The 16,780-nt window shown below is 53.5% G+C and overlaps 1 protein-coding gene across 1 annotated transcript in view; it reads left to right on the forward strand.

Moving 5' to 3' along the window:
- Positions 1-9,223, forward strand: part of INPP5D (inositol polyphosphate-5-phosphatase D) — a 119,625-nt gene extending 110,402 nt beyond the window's left edge. Inside the window, exons 25-27 of the mRNA XM_025463479.3 lie at positions 1,433-1,699; positions 6,128-6,731; positions 8,074-9,223. Of these exons, the coding sequence (XP_025319264.1) occupies positions 1,433-1,699; positions 6,128-6,731; positions 8,074-8,076 (874 nt within the window). The 3' untranslated portion in view covers positions 8,077-9,223. The remainder of the gene's footprint in view (positions 1-1,432; positions 1,700-6,127; positions 6,732-8,073) is intronic.
- Positions 9,224-16,780: the final 7,557 nt, after the last annotated feature.

Below are 16,780 nucleotides of genomic sequence, written 5' to 3' on the forward strand. Positions count from 1 at the left end.
TCCTGGGGAGTGGACACAGCAGCAGGCATGGCTCTGTGATCATCAAACCCCGTCCTATTACTTAAGGGAAAAATCGTTAAGGAAAATGCGCACACAGGTTGCTCTTGGCAAAGCCTGGACTGGGAATGATGCAGACATTACAGTCTCTGACTAGGCAACAGCAGTCCCCAACCACAGGTCACCTCGGCTCACCAATGTGGTCCCAAAGTTCCAGAATCAAGCCAGGTGGCTTACCTGCCTGCTGGGGCGGGGGGAGCAGAGCGGTGCCAGTTGACCAAAGCGAAATCCCACACACTGTCGCAGAGCCCAGCCTCCTCGCCTTCTCTGGGTACCCCCAGACCACCTGTCCGGCTAGCCCCCACCCTCATGCCTGCCTACCTCTTGCACCCGAACCCCCATCTCCAGCCAATCTCTGGCCCACTTCCAACTTCTGACTCTCATCGCCATAAAATGTTCTTCCATTCTCACCCCGTCACTGAGTGCATCCTAACTCAAATGTTTGCTTGGTTCTGGAATCAGGATTAGTGAATTTGGCTAGTATTAGAACTAATGCTTCTTAAACCGGCAGGGACAGGTGGGGGCAAGATATGCTCAGGTTGGCGGAGCAAATGGGAGCCAGGGAGGGCTGGTCAGAACCCCTGTGCTCAGAACTCCACCAGTTGGGTCCCATCAGAGCACTCGCTCACAAAGGATGGCACTTCTCTCAGAGGGATAGCACAGTGTATGGGTCTCCTAGGGTCCCCTCAGCCGGAGCCGGGCCATCCCCTCCACAGCTGACTCTCCCACATTTGAGGCTCCAGCCTTGACTTCTGTGGCCTCCCACTCAAGCTTTCCAAATGCCTGCATGGCCGTCTCCATTGTGATGCCTCACACAGATGTGCAAGCCAACGCATCCCACATGGAGCCCTTCATTGACCGCCCAGCCCTGCCCTCCCCGCACCCACTCACCCTGGCCACGCCAGCCTCTCATCCATCCTCCCCACTTGGCACAGGCCTTCAGATGGTCCTGAAGCAGCTCAAGCCCTTCCACAGGGCCTTTGCACAGCCTCACCCGTCTCCCTTCCCTTCCTTATCTGCCTCCTCGGATAGGCCTTCTCTGGCCACCCCGTGCCCCGTTGGTCCCACCCCTCCTGCTGGCCCGTCTCTGCCTCCTTTGCTACTCGCAGACTTCGGCACGGTGCGAGCACTGTGTTTCTTAGTTGCTGTTTTGCTTTCTCTCCTATCAGATGTAGGTTCCATGAAAACGGGGACCAGGACTGTTTTGTTTATGCCCATGTTCCCTTCTGACATCAATCAATTGTCCAAAACAAGACAGAGTAGCAGAGGGCCTAGGGGCCCCAAGAGATCTCAGAGGACACTGTCCTCATGGGGCGCTGTCCTAGAGGAGGGAAGGGAGCCCTGGGATGTGACTTCAGGTGTCTCTCCCCTCCAGGGTCCCTCCATGCAGTGGCACCAACATCACTGAAATCATCAACCCCAACTACATGGGGGTGGTGCCCTTCGGGCACATGAAGCAGTCCCTGTCCCCCGACCAGCAGCCCACAGCCTGGAGCTATGACCAGCCGCTCAAGGACTCCTCCCTGGGGCCCGGAAGGGGAGAGAGCCCCCCGACACCACCCTCCCAGCCACCCGTATCCCCAAAGAAGTTTTCATCCTCGACAGCCACGCGGGGCCCCTGCCCCAGGACACAGGAGTCAAGGTGAGCGTCCTCCTCATCAGGTTCTCTCCCTTCCCTGGGTTTTCACCACCAGGAAAACCGAGCCTGGAACCGAGCCTCCATGAGCATGGGGTTGTGTGCCCACTTTGGTCATTGGCTCATCCTCAGGGCCAGGAACACAGAAGGCACTAGAGGAAATACCTATGGAATCTCCCTGTCCTGCCCTATTGGTATACATTTGAAAGACTTTTTTAAAAAAATAGAAAATGTTAAAGATACTGCCTCCCAAAACAGCTTCCTGTAACAACTACATTCATTGGAACATAGGTTTCTAGAACTAGTGGACCTTCAGGTAATCTCTCAAGGAACAGGTGGGGATTTCCTCCTTCCCCAGCTCTGAGTTCCCCTGCCTTTTCAGCCATGAGGTTCCCCTTCCCATCCACAACCTTCTGTCCCTCCTTTGGAGGCCAGTCAGAAAGTGCAGCAGCTATGGGGGAGTGGGAAGGGGGGGCAGCTGGTCTGCAGGAGGAGGCCTTTGGCCCAGAAACTTTGGGAAAGGCAAGGCAAGGAGCCCAGAGAAAGCTGACTCGCTTCTAGACCTGGCCCAGGCAGCACGGGCCAAGAGGATGGAGCTGGGGTGGGGGGTCCGGCCGGGCAGCCAAAGCCACAGCCACCTCTCCCGTGTGCCACTTCACAAGTGAACCCATTCCTGTTCGCCCCGTGGAAATGCCAGACGGGGAGCCCTGTGAGTTTTCCAGCAAGCATAGCGTGACAGGGAAATTGGAAGTGCAGGTGCCAATTTGCAGGGATTGGAGAGGTGCAAAATACCATGAGCATCGACTTTCCTTGGTGGCTGTTTTTCGAGTGACTGCAGGGGGCTGCTCTGGACTCCTCCCTTCCGTGGGGTCAGTGTGTCCCCGGGGGGTGGTGTCCATCCCATACAAGGAGCCAGGGGAGGGAGCGTCGTCACACATCATGCGTACCTCCTTCCACCCCCGACCTTTGCACGCCTGGCCTGGCTGGAGTCTCCTCCAGATTGAGGAGTTGGTGTCTAAGACAAGCGGATAGATGGACGGAGGGGAGGAGGACGTGGTAGGGCGGGGTGGATGACGAGGCCTGCCCGCGAGCTCCATCCTGTCCTCTCTGCCACTAGCCTTCCAGAGTTTGTTGATAGTACTTTTGTGCTCCAGTCACTCCATAAGAAGCTCGGGAGAGGAGGAAACACCTCAGTTTCCTCCCTCTGGGGAAATGAGGACAAAAGCCACCATATGGCGGGTGCCGAGGTGCCTCTTTGGCAGCCCCGGGAGATGGAGCCATAATCAAGCACAGGCTGCAAGGAGGTTCTTTAAGTGAAATGTTTTCAGCCTCCTAGAGTCAGAGTATCTTTGTGCTGAACGACTTGCACACGGCATGCAGCGTGGCACTGGGTGGGGACGTGTCCCCTCTGGTTCCTCAGGTGACAGCTTCGGAGCAGGGACATCCGCCGGCCAGCGGCCCCCCAGGATCGGGTCCTAAGCTCACTTCTCATGCATTAGGGGATTAGAGACGAGGAGCCAGCACCTCCCACTCATGTGGGCGGCCCTCCCTGCTGCTCGGACCCCCGGCTCAGTTGGAGCGGACCCAGCACCTGCCACCGCTGCCCTGCACCTTGGCCCGTGATCAGCCACTTCACTTTGCCCACAACTGTCCCCATTTCAGTGCCAGAGCCCCATGTCCCAGAGACTCTGGAATCCCAGGCAAGCGGGGACAGGTCTCTAGGCTGAAGTCATGTGGGGAAGAAGGGGGCTCTTCTCAGACCCTGCTCGGTGGTGCTGCACTTCTTGAGAAAAAGGAAGGCTCTGGAATCTGAGCAGTGGGTTATTTTCCCAGAGGAATTAGTGAACTCTGTGCCCTGGATACTGGTGCACTTGTTTCACAGGCATGGCCCCTCCTGTGGGACTTGGTTTCTTGTTACCTGCGGTCAGGGACTTTTTTGACTGTGGTTTTCCCCAGTCTCTCCCTCTGCCCCAAGACTTCCCCTCTCTAGGAGCAACAGAAGTCCCCTCTCAGAAGAGGTAACTTGCCTCCATCTCCCCATGCTTCTCCCAGGGAAGGAGTTCTGGAATCCCCAAAATGCGTGCACCAGGGGCCTCTTTCTGGTGCTGCCCCAATCCTCCTGTCTCAGTCAGTGGGCTGCCAGGAATCAGGCCATGCATTTTTCTTTTCTACTATTTGACTCTTCCTCAGAAACTCAGTGTTGCTTGGACCTTCTTGCACCTTCTTCCCTGCACTAATTCATAGCAAAGATCTTTTTGAGGATCCAGGCGGGCGTGTAGAGGGTGGCCTAAGGTGGAGGGGCAGCTTTCCAAAGTCTTTGTTCAAGGCCTTAACATTTCTGGTTAGACAGCTGCTTCTAGATCTTTCTAAAGAGTGATGAGCAGAAAAGCGAGTCCACAGTCAGGCCCCCTTTGGCAAGTCCCAGAGGCTCACCTCCCCATACCCTCATGTCCTCTCGCCCTGCTGGCACCTGTGCGACAATGACATCTCGCCTGTGTCCCCTGAGCGCACACCTGTCCCCTAAGGAGTCCCTCGGCCTTGGCTGGCCAGCACCTCGCAGCAGTGGGCCAGCGCCCCTTCCCGCAGTAAGCGGCGGCCCGGCCCAACACTTCAGTGGGTTCCAAGGAGCCCGCTTCCCTTTTTTTACCTAAAGCAGAACCCAGAACATTCCCCGAGGAGACTGTGCTGTCAGCCAGAAAGTAAAACATGTTCCCATTCCTGGTTATAATTCGCTCAGCAGGAAACCCCCTCACGTCAGAGTAATTCAGGAGCCACAAAGGCCGCTCTTCCTCCTCCCCCACGCCTCTGCCCTGGTGCGGGCGCAGGCCTCCAGCTCCCTCGGGTTCTCCAACCCGCGTGGCCGCGTTTTCTCTCCCGCTGTGAGTGAGGACACGTAGGAAAGCACACTCACCAGGAGGACTGTGGTTGCGGAGAACACCTGTGAATCGGGAGCGCAGACACCGGCTGGTTTGAGGCCCCCACCTGTCCCTGGGGCAGCGTCACACACTGCGGGGCCCCCACGTGTCCTCCTTGAGCTGAAGCCCTCACACAGCCCAGGCGGTCACTGAGGGGGGGTCTGGTCCCCTGCAGGCTTCTGTTCTCCCGAGGGTCAGGATAGAATTTGCTAGAGACACAGAGAGGCTGTGAGGGACAGGGGCCGTGGAGGGCGGCCTTCTCTGCCAAGGACGGAACAGGTGGTTTTGATACCGGGCGTGCCGTGTAAGTGAGCTCCTTCTTGCCCTCCTACGAAACCTTCTGTGAAGTCCACCTTGCTCACTAGCGCTCCAGTGTGAACACTTTTACGGTGGACATGGTGTGGGGCAAGAAGGGAGCTCACCTGTGAGGTCACCAACCTATGAGCAACACACTACCGGCTCCTCTAATAGTGTGTGTGTGTGTGTAATTGAAGTGTAAGTCCCATAACAAAGGTGAAGAAATATTTTCTTTTTTTTTTAAATATCTACTTTTTTTTTAAGGATTTTATTTATTTATTCATGAGAGAACACAGAGGGGAGAGAGAGAGAGGCAGAGACACCGGCAGAGGGAGAAGCAGGCTCCATGCAGGGAGCGCAACGTGGGACTCGATCCCGGGTCTCCAGAATCAGGCCCTGGGCTGAAGGCGGCGCTAAACCGCTGAGCCACCCAGGCTGCCCGAAGGAAATATTTTCTATGAAACTCCAGGAAAATCACTGTTAGATGTTTCTTTTTCTTTTTTTCAAATTTTTATTTCAATTCTGGTTAGTTACTAATGTATCATGTAATATTGGTTTCAGGAGTAGAATTTTTTTTAAGATTTTTATTTATTCATAAGAGAACACAGAGAGAGAGAGAGGCAGAGACATAGGCAGAGGGAGAAGCAGGCTCCATGCAGGGAGCCCGACGTGGGACTCGATCCCAGGCCTCCAGGATCATGCCCTGGGCCAAAGGCAGGTGTTAAACCGCTGAGCCATCCAGGCTGCCCACAGGAGTAGAATTTAGTGATTCATCACTTACCTATAACACCCAGGGCTCCTCACAAGGGCCCTCCTTCATACCCATCACCCATCTAGCCCATTCCCCAAATAAACCATTTTAGATTTTTTTTTTTTAAGATTTTATTTATTCATGAGTGACACAGAGAGAGAGAGGGGGGCAGAGGGAGAAGCAGGCTCCACGCAGGGAACCCGATGTGGGACTCAATCCCGGGTCTCCAGGATCACACCCTGGGCTGAAGTCAGGTGCCAAACCACTGAGCCATCCAGGGATCCCCAAATGAACTTTTTTTTTTTTTTTTTCAAATGAACTATTTTAAAGGGAACAGTTGGATGGTGCTCAGTACAGTCACAAAGATGGGCAGTCACCACCTGTCTGGCACCTTTTGATCACCTCATCAGGAGGAAGCAACCACTTGTCAAATGCAATTTTTCTCTGTCTCCCCTCTCTGCCACCCTCCAGGCCCTGCGACCTGGGCAAGAGCACCCCAGAATCTTCCCCCCAGGAGGACGTGCAGCTCACCAAGCCCGAGATGTTTGAGAACCCGCTGTATGGCTCTGTGAGCTCTTTCCCTAAGCTGCTGCCCAGGAAAGAGCAGGAATCGCCCAAAATGCTGAGGAAGGATCCCCCGCCCTGCCCGGACCCAGGAATCTTGTCGCCCGGCATCCTGCTCCCCAAAGCCCAGGAGGCCGAGGGCACCAAGGGGACAGGCAAGGCGGCGGCGGCCGCGCCCTTCCTGAGCCCCACGCCCCGGCTGCGCTCCTACACCTGCTCGTCCTCCGCCGAGGGCCGGCCGGCGGCCGCGGACAAGAGCCAGGGGAAGGCCAAGGCCGCCGCGGGCCTCCAGGCCCAGGTGCCCGCCAAGAGGCCCATCAAGCCCTCCAGGTCGGAACTGAGCCAGCAGCCCCCGCCCCCGCCGGCGCAGCGGCCGCCGCTCCCGGTCAAGAGCCCGGCCGTCCTGCACCTGCAGCACTCCAAGGGCCGCGACTACCGGGAGAACGCCGAGCTGCCCCACCACGGCAAGCTGCGGGCTGAGGACGCGCCGCTCGGCCGCGCGTCCATGCAGGTGCGCTGGGGCCCGGCGTGTGCAGGGGAGCCCCCGCCCCAGGGCCTGAGACCCCCGCTGGCTCTGGGGGCAAGTGCGTGTGTGCGCGGGAGACCCCCCCGCTGGCTGAGGGTGCCCCGGGTGCAAGTGAGTGTGTGCACAGTAGACCCCTGCTGGCTCAGGGGTGCCCCAGGGGCAAGTGCGTGTGTGCGGGAGAGGACCCCCGCCTCCGCTAGCTCGGGGGTGCCCTGGGGGCAAGTGCGTGTGTGCATGGGAGACCCCTGCTGGCTCTGGAGTCCACTGGGGGCAAGTGCGTGTGTGTGCGAGTGAGCAGGAGACCCCCACTGGCCCGGGGGTCCGCTGGGGGCAAGTGTGTGTGTGCGGGTGAGACCCCCGTTGGCTCAGGGGTGCACTAGGGGCAAGTGCGTGTGATACAACACCCAGGCCCCCATTCAGATCGCAGGATTTGAACCCAGTCCTGTCTGTCCCGGAAGGCTCTGTTCCTACACCGAAAGCATTAAATGAGGTTCTGGGGATAAATTCTCTGAGCCTTCCTGGGTCAGCCCTATAGGAACTCAGGTGCCGTAACTAAAAAAAAAAAAAAAAAACCTAGATCATTTACATTTCTTTATCACCATCCTTAGTGTTAGTACTTAAAATCTTCCCAATATTTTATTTAGTTATTTATTTTTAAGATTTTATTTATTCACTCATGAGAGACACAGAGAGAGAGAGAGGCAGAGACTTAGGCAGACGGAGAAGCAGGCTCCACATAGGGAGCCCGATGTGGGACTCGATCCTGGGTCTCCAGGATCACACCCCGATCTGAAGGCAGGCGCCCAGCCTCTGAGCCATCCAGGCGTCCCTCTTCCCAATGTTTTAGAGACTTCAGACACACTGCCGTCCCCTTCCTTCCTATAAAATGGATTTCTTTTCGAGCAAAACTAGTAGTAGTAAAGAACTTCCTGGGGAGCCACACTGTCTTGGGTCTGAATCCTAGCTCTCGCACTTCCTGGCTCTGTGCCTTGAGCCTCAGTTTACTCATCTGTAAAGAGGGAGCTACTGATGGAATCTGCCTCATAGGTTTATAGGGAGGATTAAATTTTATTATATATCATTACTGTTATAATTTATACTGCATACTGTTTCTTCCATATCCTGTAATTGCCACATATGCATATAATGTACGTGCACATATATTGCTTAGATATCTAAGTACGTGCTTAAGCAGTGCGTTGGCTCTCCTGCACCGTGTTAAAGGAAGCTTGCCCTAGCCCACTGTGTGTAGGGACGAGGGCACCTTTAGTTTAATCTGGCCTGCTAGAGACTTTAGCACTGACGCTGTTCTGTTCTTGTCCCACAGTAAAGCCCCTGGCGAGCTGGCAGCAAGACAGGAGCCCCGAGGAACAGCGTGAAGCCACTCGGACCTTCTCCCAGGACCCCCTGTTGGCTCCTCCTACCTAGCTTCCTATGCAGGGCTTCCTACTTTTCAGGAGAGGGCCTAGCTTCTGTGTGGTCAGCAGAGTGCTCTGGCTGCCAAACTTGGCACCAAGTGCTAAGGGTAGAAGGGAAAGTGTACCTGGGACCCCAGCATGATCTTGGTACTTGGAACCCATGAGCCTTGTTCCGGTCATCATTTTGAAGAAAGGAACTAAAGCGCTGATTTGTAGGTGGAGATATAAAATAATAATAATAATATTATTAATAATAATAATTGCTACATGTATAGAGCACTCACCACATGCCAGGTACTGTGCTAAGTGCTCCACAAACATGAGTTGAGTCTTTTTCAGCCAAACACAACCACATTCCAGACGCCCGGTTCAGGACAGTGTGTTCTGAGCAGTTTGGACAAAGCATTAAAAATTAAGGCCGGTGCCTTCCTGGAGTGAGACAGGGCTTGAGCTTTAGGGAGATGAAGAGTAAGTGGTTAATTTAGGGTACAACAAACCTGGCCTCGCCTGGCTTCAGGGATGCCACTGCTTTAGCTAAAGCCCGGGGGCTCCAGCAGAGCTGCTGCAGAGAGAGGGGATCTCTCCACATCTCAGTTCTTGAGTCGAAAGGAGAGGGAAAATCAATACCTAGTCCAGTAGAGAGATCCGGCTTCAGCTTGTGCTAGAGAAGCCCAGGCCGTCCTCGAGCTGGGCAGCCAGCACCAGGCCATGGTTTGAGCCGAAGCCCCCCAACACTTATCTCATCGTGCTCATAGAAGGGTCTCTGCTGTCGCTCCTGAAAGCCAAGCTGTGCTGCCTGGCTGCCAGGGAGGTGAGCCTCTCGGTTCCGGCTGTCAGAACAATGCAGTCATTTCTTTCCAAACTCTGTGGCTCTTGGCCCTGCTTCCTTGGTTACTACGAGAGTAGATTGGTGAGTCTTTTCTTTTGTGTTGCTTTTTGACATACAGAATTAGTGTAGGAAACCAAATCCAGAGGTGTGAGTGCAGGAGAATGGGTACGCACCCCACGTCCCCGTGTGTGTCTGTCCGCATGACCAATAAATTGTGCCTTTCTCACTCAGCTCCCATCCGTGTGGCTTTTTTTTTTCCTGACATTCAGCCGCAGACGTGCTTCTAGGCTGTTGGGGCCGCCGAGCCGCAGGCAAGGCAGGAGAGGTCGTTGAGGTTCAAGGGAGGAGAGGTCTTTGAGGTTCGTGGTGGTGATGGGCTGACTAGTCCCCTGACTGGAGGGGACTTCGTAGAAACAGTTTGAAGTTGGGCGTAGACCAGGAACAGCAGTAGATGTTCCGCAGCTTCATGGACTCCAGGCACCGTGTGGCCAGCCAGTGTCGTCACCCTCTGCGCGCACATACCACCGCCACCACCTGCCATCCTGCAGCCACAGGTTCCTCCTCCTTCTATTAAGTGTTCATTGCTAAGCTCCAGAGACAATAAACACATGTAAACAATAGCCAGGTTGTGGGCCTCCAGCTCCTTGCATTCAGGAGCAACTCGTAGGCCCTGTGGGTGCCGGAGCAGCCCCCACCCAGAGGCCCATTGTCAGGGCCTGGCCCTGGGCCAGGGCACAGCTGCTTGGCCCCGACTGCTGCTCCCACCACCTCAGGCTACTCAGGCTCTGCTCTGGGTCACACGCCAGACCCGGACTCTACGCAGAGCGTGAGGGACTGGTGTTCTTAGCATCCTCGGAGCGCACCATTCCCTGCCCTGCAGCAGTGGCCTGTGGACACGCAGGGTCAAGGCTGAAAGCCTGCTGTGACTGCAGCTCCTCACCACACTCAGGTGGGACCCCCTCACCCTGCAGGCTCACTTGCTGCTCCTCACACAGAAATCCCTGAGTCCCCAGATCCGAGCCTTTTGACTCAGTAGGCCACGGGCCAGCGTGGAAGGATGGCTAGAGACTCCCAGACAGCCTTTTGGTCCACCCTGCTATAGCCATCACCCCATGACTAAAGACCTGGGCATGATCCCCAGGGCTCCTGGGGAACCCACTGCCTGCCAGGAGGGGGTGGCCTTCTGGGAGCTGCCTGTAGCAGACTACACACAGGAAGAGTATAGAGCTGGAGCTTCCACCCCCACCTAGAATGGACTTCCAGGCCCTCCCCGCCATTTCTGAGAGTTCCCAGGAGAAGTGAGTTGAGGACCAGCACCGTGAGGTGCACCTTGGACTCCCCATCATCTTTTGCTGTGAGTTCTAGTGGGCCTGAGCAAGTGCCCCTCATGGTGGCCTTTCCCCCAGGCACCACCCCAGGCTGTGTGTGTGCCAAACAGGCTCTGTCCCTTGATGGGTAACAGCCTAGAATGTACCTGGAATGTACGACCATCCTCTCGGCCGCTCCCCCCTCCCCAGAGGTCCCTGACTACCTTCTCCCTGGGCTCTGGGCTGCCACCACTCGGGGCCGCTCCAGACACACACACACACACACACACACACACAATCCAATGGCAGGATGACCTGGGGACCTCGAAATCCCCACCTCTTTATCACTTCGGTAATTTACCTCTTTTGTTTCAGCCAGTCTTCCCCAGGCTCCCTAATGAGACGGATGGATTAACCACGCTTTCCTGCTAAAGTGCCCCCTGCCCTGAAGATCAATTCCGTTACCCTCTAAGATGACAGAAACTGCCACAGCCATTTTTTTCTTTAGTAAATGTTTCCTTCTTTGCATGATTACATGGAAGCTGGTTGAAAGAGCAGATGTTACGCGGATGGGAAGGTACAATCGTGGTGGATGTTCCCTAAGGGGAGGTTCACCCCCAGCAGCTCCACCCCCAGCGCGGCCCCCTGGGGGGCACCTGCTGCTGCCACCTGCCACCCTGCCACCCCGCCACCCCCGTGCCATTCCCCCAGGGAGGGGGTTGGCCATTCCCCCAGGGAGGGAGTCGGCCTTGCCGCTACTCCTTTTTCCTGGGTTTCCGGTTTTTTTTGCCATGCCATTTTTTTCCCACCTCAATAGGAGGGAAGTTAGTGAGTCATTCAGAAAAGCTCTCTCCCACAGCTACCTTCCCTAACCCCAACCTACAGGTTCTCATCTCTGCTTGTCCTTAAAATAGCTCCTTTCTCTCTGCAAACCAATTTCCATGGAGATCCAGCCATCTGAAGGCCTAGAAGCTTTCTGCAAGGCAGCTCCCAGCCTGCACTCCAGTGGAAAGAGACCTTTATAATGCAAATGCCTGGTCTCACCCCCACAGACGCCCCCACCCACAGTCCCAAGAAGGACATCTCCCACCCAGAAAGGTCCCATTTTGGGAAATCCACCCTGCTCCGGAACAGTGCTGGCAGGTTGCTTCCTGTTCTTTGCTGATTAGGTGGCTGGTTTCCACCAACCCCTTGTCTCAGGTCACTGCAGACCAGTCCCGTGGGCTCGGCTGTGTTTTCATACCAAGGGTGCACAGCTCCAGTGCTTCCCCCCACCACATAGGTGCTGATGGCATGTGCTGGGCCTTGGGGGTCAGCACACCTAGTATGGGGGACCTCGATGGGGAGAGGTGGCATATTCTGGGCCATGGGGTTCAGACGGAATGGTATTTAAATGTGTCTCTCATTTCCTAAAACTATAATTTCATACTGGGCACTTAGTTTTTCTGAACCTCCATCTTGTCTCTAAAATGTGGAGAAGGATGCCCTCTGCGTGCCATTGGTTGAGCAGATTTGTGAGCTCATCTTACAGAGAGTCAGCGCCTGGCCAGGTGTAGGCTTCCCTGAACATTAACATTCACCTCCCTCTCTCTGGGAGACCAGATGGGGTGGGAGGGCCCTGGGGATCACCCTGAGGAAGCAGGAGGAGAAAGGTCCAGGCTGGGATAAGTGAGTTGCTGACTTGGGCCTTCTGTAGAACGTCCTAGAAGGTGCAGGTAAAGACTCCCAGGTGCAGGCAAGAGAATGAGCAAACAAAGCTGGAAACCCAGGGCCAGGTGGAAGATGGGAAACCCCTCCAAAGGGGGGGTCTGGCTGAGGCCAGCTGGGCTAGAGGAAGCTAAGGAAGGGCTAGTTGAGACCAAGAGGACTAGTGGAGTCTGGGGGGAGAGGGGATTAGTTGAGGCAGAGGAACTAGATGAGGCTGCGGGGAATTCGTTGAGGCCAGGGATCTAGTGGGACTGCTTCAGCTGCACAGACCAGAGCCACTCCGACTGCCTAAGCCCGTGGAGCCGGCCTCAAGGACACGAGGAAGCCCTGTGCGGGCACCCAGCTGGCCAGCCTTCCTTTCCATCTGGGACACGTTGGCACTAGCAGTCACCACAGAGCAGCCGGGGCCCCACGGCAGCTCCGGATCACCCTGTCCAATGTAAGACTCAGCAACAGCACTTCTGTTTCATCCCCCCATTGGTTTCTTTCTCCTTCCCTAACCAAGTAAAATGACTCACAGCCTATGTTTCCTTCTGCAGGCACGGGGCTGGAGGAGGTGGCCACAGGGACTCAAGCAGACAGTGACATGTGCTCGCCTGTCTAGGCGGGTCAAGAATACAGTAGGGCGAGTGAGGCACCTGGGAGCAAATGGTAAAGGCCATTCGCTCTCAGGAGCCCAACTGACCTTACCCCAACGGAATGGAGGACCCGGTGCCTCCTTTGCCTCTCCGTGGGCCCAGCCTGCAGAGCAAGGGTAGCATGCGGAGGTGTGAGCCCTACCACTAGATGCCAGGAGGAATGACAGTCGGCAGTGCTCGCAACTGCAGCCCTGGCGGGGTCCCTGGAAAAAAAGGAAGGGGTGGAGGGGGGCGTCCCTGGAATTAGGTGGAGTCATGTTTTAGCACATGGGATGTTAGTAGAATTTTCATGTCTAATTTTGAGCATATCCTCAGAAATGCTTTGTCTTGCTTCGGTTATTTTAAAATAGTTTCAGAAAAAAATAAATTAAATTAAATTAAATTATAAAATAAAATATATAAAATAAAATAAAATAGCTTCAGTATGGGCAGTAGCGAAGAGCACAGACTCTGCGGCCACAGTGCCTGAGCGGGCCAAACACAGGCCAAGCTCCACACCAGCCTGTGAGGCCCCCTGAAGAGTAAGGCAACGCTCCCAGCTCCCAGAGAAGAGTCAGCCCTGGCTAACGGCTCTATTGCCCGGGGTGGGGGGTGGGGGGTGAGCAGTGTGTGGCCCACAAACCTGTGCGATGAATCTCCTTCAGGAGTCAGCTGGGGAAACATTTTATGACAGCATTTTGAAAGGCCATTACATGCTGGTGAGGATCTCGGGCTCTGGGGTCAGACTGCTTGGGTTTAGCCCCCGTCCCCCTGCTGACCCACCGTAAGACCTTGAGTAAGCAAGACAAAGCGTCAAGGGACAAAGAGGTGGGGGTCACCTCAGGGGATGGGGTCTGTCACCAAGGTGTCTGGGAAGTGAGGAAATCTCACGGCTGTGCAGTGGGGAAAGGGGAACAGCAGCCCCTCGGCAGTCAGGGTCCACCCCCACCTGAGCCCAGGTCCAGCCCTGGGACCCCCATCTGAAGACGCAGTCAGATGCCAGCCACCGTGCTCACCTCCGCTGCTTCCTGTCTCTGCTCAGCCCACAGCCCGAGCTCTTGCTCAGTATGTTCTACATTTAAAACTTCCAGGGGAAATAAATAAATAAATAAATAAATAAATAATAAATAAATAAATAAATAAATAAAAATAAAACTTCCAGGGGTCAGTTCAAGTTGGGGCCAGCTGATCTCCACCTGTCTTAGTAGCTTGGGTTTCCCAAAAGCAAGCTCTGTGACACAGTAGAGAATTGAGACAAGAGGAGAAGGAAGCCAATAAAGGGTGCTCCAGGGGCAGGTAGCCACTGTGTCAACTGTCTCCAAAGAGGAGAGAGCTGGGCGCTTGCACACTGGCTCCCATGAGCCACAGCGAAGGGCTGCCTCTGGGGGGTGTTCGTTCCACAGCTCTGGGGCGCCTGGGTGGCTTAGTGGTTGGGCGCCTGCCTTCGGCTCAGGTCATGATCCTGGAACCCCGGGATCCAGTCCCACATCAGGATCCCTGTGCCTCTGCACAGGCACATCCCTCTGCCTGTGCCTCTGCCTCTCTCTGTGTCTCCCATGAATAAATAAATAAAATCTTAAAAAAATAATAATTCCCCAGTTCTTCTTGCCTATCGGCAAAGACAACTCTGACGGCCAGAGAAAGCATGACAAGGGTGGGGCACCGATGTGTCATTCCAGCAGCTGGTAGGGACAGCACCGCCGGGCAAAGGGGCGGAACTCAGCCCACCTGGCGGCCAATGGCCCCTCCAGTTTTCTACCTGTGCTTTCGGGCTGACTTTCCTGGGTGCTCAGAGACCTCCAAAAAGGTACTCCTTGTAAGTATGCCCCAAATAATACAATGAGAGATTGAATATACAAACAGATGGTGGTCAGACCACATACAGAAATAGAACTCTGACCCACAACCTGCCAGGAAACCAAGCCCTCATCCCCAGTAACCGGCCCAGGAAGGCAGCCTGCTGTCTATTGCGACCATCCAGGCAGCCAAACAACCACCTCTGTTCCAACCGGCCCCAAACATCCAGGATTTGATTAATAACTGATAGCTTCCCCAATTTTTGTCCCTGCTTCTAACTTAGGACCGACCAGAGAGCACCAAATATGTCCCCCCAACCAGTCACATAGACACCCCACTTCTGGTTAGCCTGTCTCCAGCTTCCCCCAGCCGCAGGCTCCCATCAGGGCTTGCCTGAAACCTCCCCATTTTCACCATAAGCTCCCCCACTCCTCTGCCTGCCTCTGAGGCTCTGCTTAAACATGAGTGACAGCTGGCTCAAGCTGACCAGATAGCCCTGGCTTTTATCATTCGCTCTGTCGTCACTTAGATCTATAGTAAGTCTGTCTCAAATAATTTACGCTAAAAATTTGTGGGTTTTCAAAATCTGATCTTAAAATTTAACAGGGTGTCCTGAATATTATCTGGCAATCGTAAGGCTGCTCTATCTATCCAAGGACCCAAATTGAGACTCCATGCCCTGGAGCAGGAGAACTGCCACGCTGCCACAGCTGGAAGGAGCCACTTCAAATCTCTAAGGTACAAGCCTGTAGCAAGCAAAGAGCAGTGCTAGCAAATAATGCCCACTGCAGACTGGACTGTAGGTTCTGGTTTCCCATCAAAGAGAACCAAGTCGAAACTAAGGGAGTCCTTGTTTTAGGGTAGAAGTCTTGAGCACAGATGAAAATTTAGAGAAGTAAAATATCTCTTGTCAAAGCTATATTTTGCTCTCTCTCTCTCTCTTTTAAATATTTTGCTCTTAAGGTATCTAAAGGTAGCTACCTGTTAGCTGCATTACCTTGGCCAAGCTAATCAACACCTCTGGAGGGACAGAATTTGCAGTTTGACTTACCCACACCACCTGCCCTCAAAACAAACTAACCCAAACAGCCCTACTCCTTGGAGGAACAGAATAGAACTCTGAGAATCCACAGTTTCTCACTCACTATCTCCAGGGTACATCATTCACAGTGTTCAGGATGCTTTCCAAAATTGCTTTATATAAAAAGAATCTGCAAAATGTGACCCATCTCAAAAAGAAAAGATAAGTGGCAGAGATCTATCCCATTCCATATGTTAGAATTAGCAGAGATGTTAAAGCAGCTAGGAAACTCTACCCCAGGACTTTAGGGAAAAAATTCCTGAAGTAGATATAAATATAGATGTAGATATAGATATAAATATAGATGTAGATATATAATACTCCTAATGCATCTGTCATCTATCATCTCAGAAGATAAATAGACATTTTAAAAGGTCAATCCCAGAATTCTAGTTCTGATGCAAAGATCTTTCAAAAATTAAGGTGAAATAAAAACATTTTCAGATAAAAGAAAACTTTGCTTTAAGATCTCCTACAAAAAAAAAAAAATTCTAAGAGAATTTCTTGAACCTGATGGGTTATGACAATAGGTAGAAACTCAGATCTTTAGGAGGGAATGAAAAGCACTGGAAGTGATAAATGTGTGGATAAATAGAAAAGACCCTTCTTTTCTCTTAATTTCTTTAAAATGTGTCTGTATAAAGCAATGATTATAACATCCTATTGTAGTGGTTGTAATGAATGTAAATAGAGGAAGGACTTACAACCACGTGTCATAAGGGATAGAAGAGGGTGGGAAACAGCTCTGTAATTGCCAATTTTAGACATTTTACTTGAAGTGGGACATTATATCTTTTAAATATTTTACTTATTTATTCATGAGAGACAGAGAGAGGCAGAGGGAGAAGCAGGCTCCCTGCGGGGAGCCGATGTGGGACTTGATCCCAGGACCCTGGGATCACAACCTGAGCTGGAGGCAGATACTCAACCCCTGAGCTACCCAGGTGCCCCAGAAGTGGGGACATTATTAACTCTAAATAGACTGTGAGGTGTTAAAGATGTATCTTTTCATCTCTACAGTAACCACCAAAGAAGCAGATTCTTGGGGAGCTTCCTCCAGTGGGCTCTGGTCCCACCTCCATATTTCCTCCATATGTCTGGTTCTTTGACCCTCTTCTGTCCCATGCTGGACTCTGCCCTGATTCCTCCTCTCTACAAAACAGCACCAAGGAAAGTCCACATGTAAGACAGACTTCAGGGAAAACGGGGCAATGGGTGCTTGTTCCAAAACCGAACACCACGGCCAACAACTTACAAATAACCACTAAGCATGTTTGT

Source organism: Canis lupus, chromosome 25 (assembly GCF_003254725.2).
Source record: "Canis lupus dingo isolate Sandy chromosome 25, ASM325472v2, whole genome shotgun sequence".
NCBI classification, from domain to species: Eukaryota; Metazoa; Chordata; class Mammalia; order Carnivora; family Canidae; genus Canis; species Canis lupus.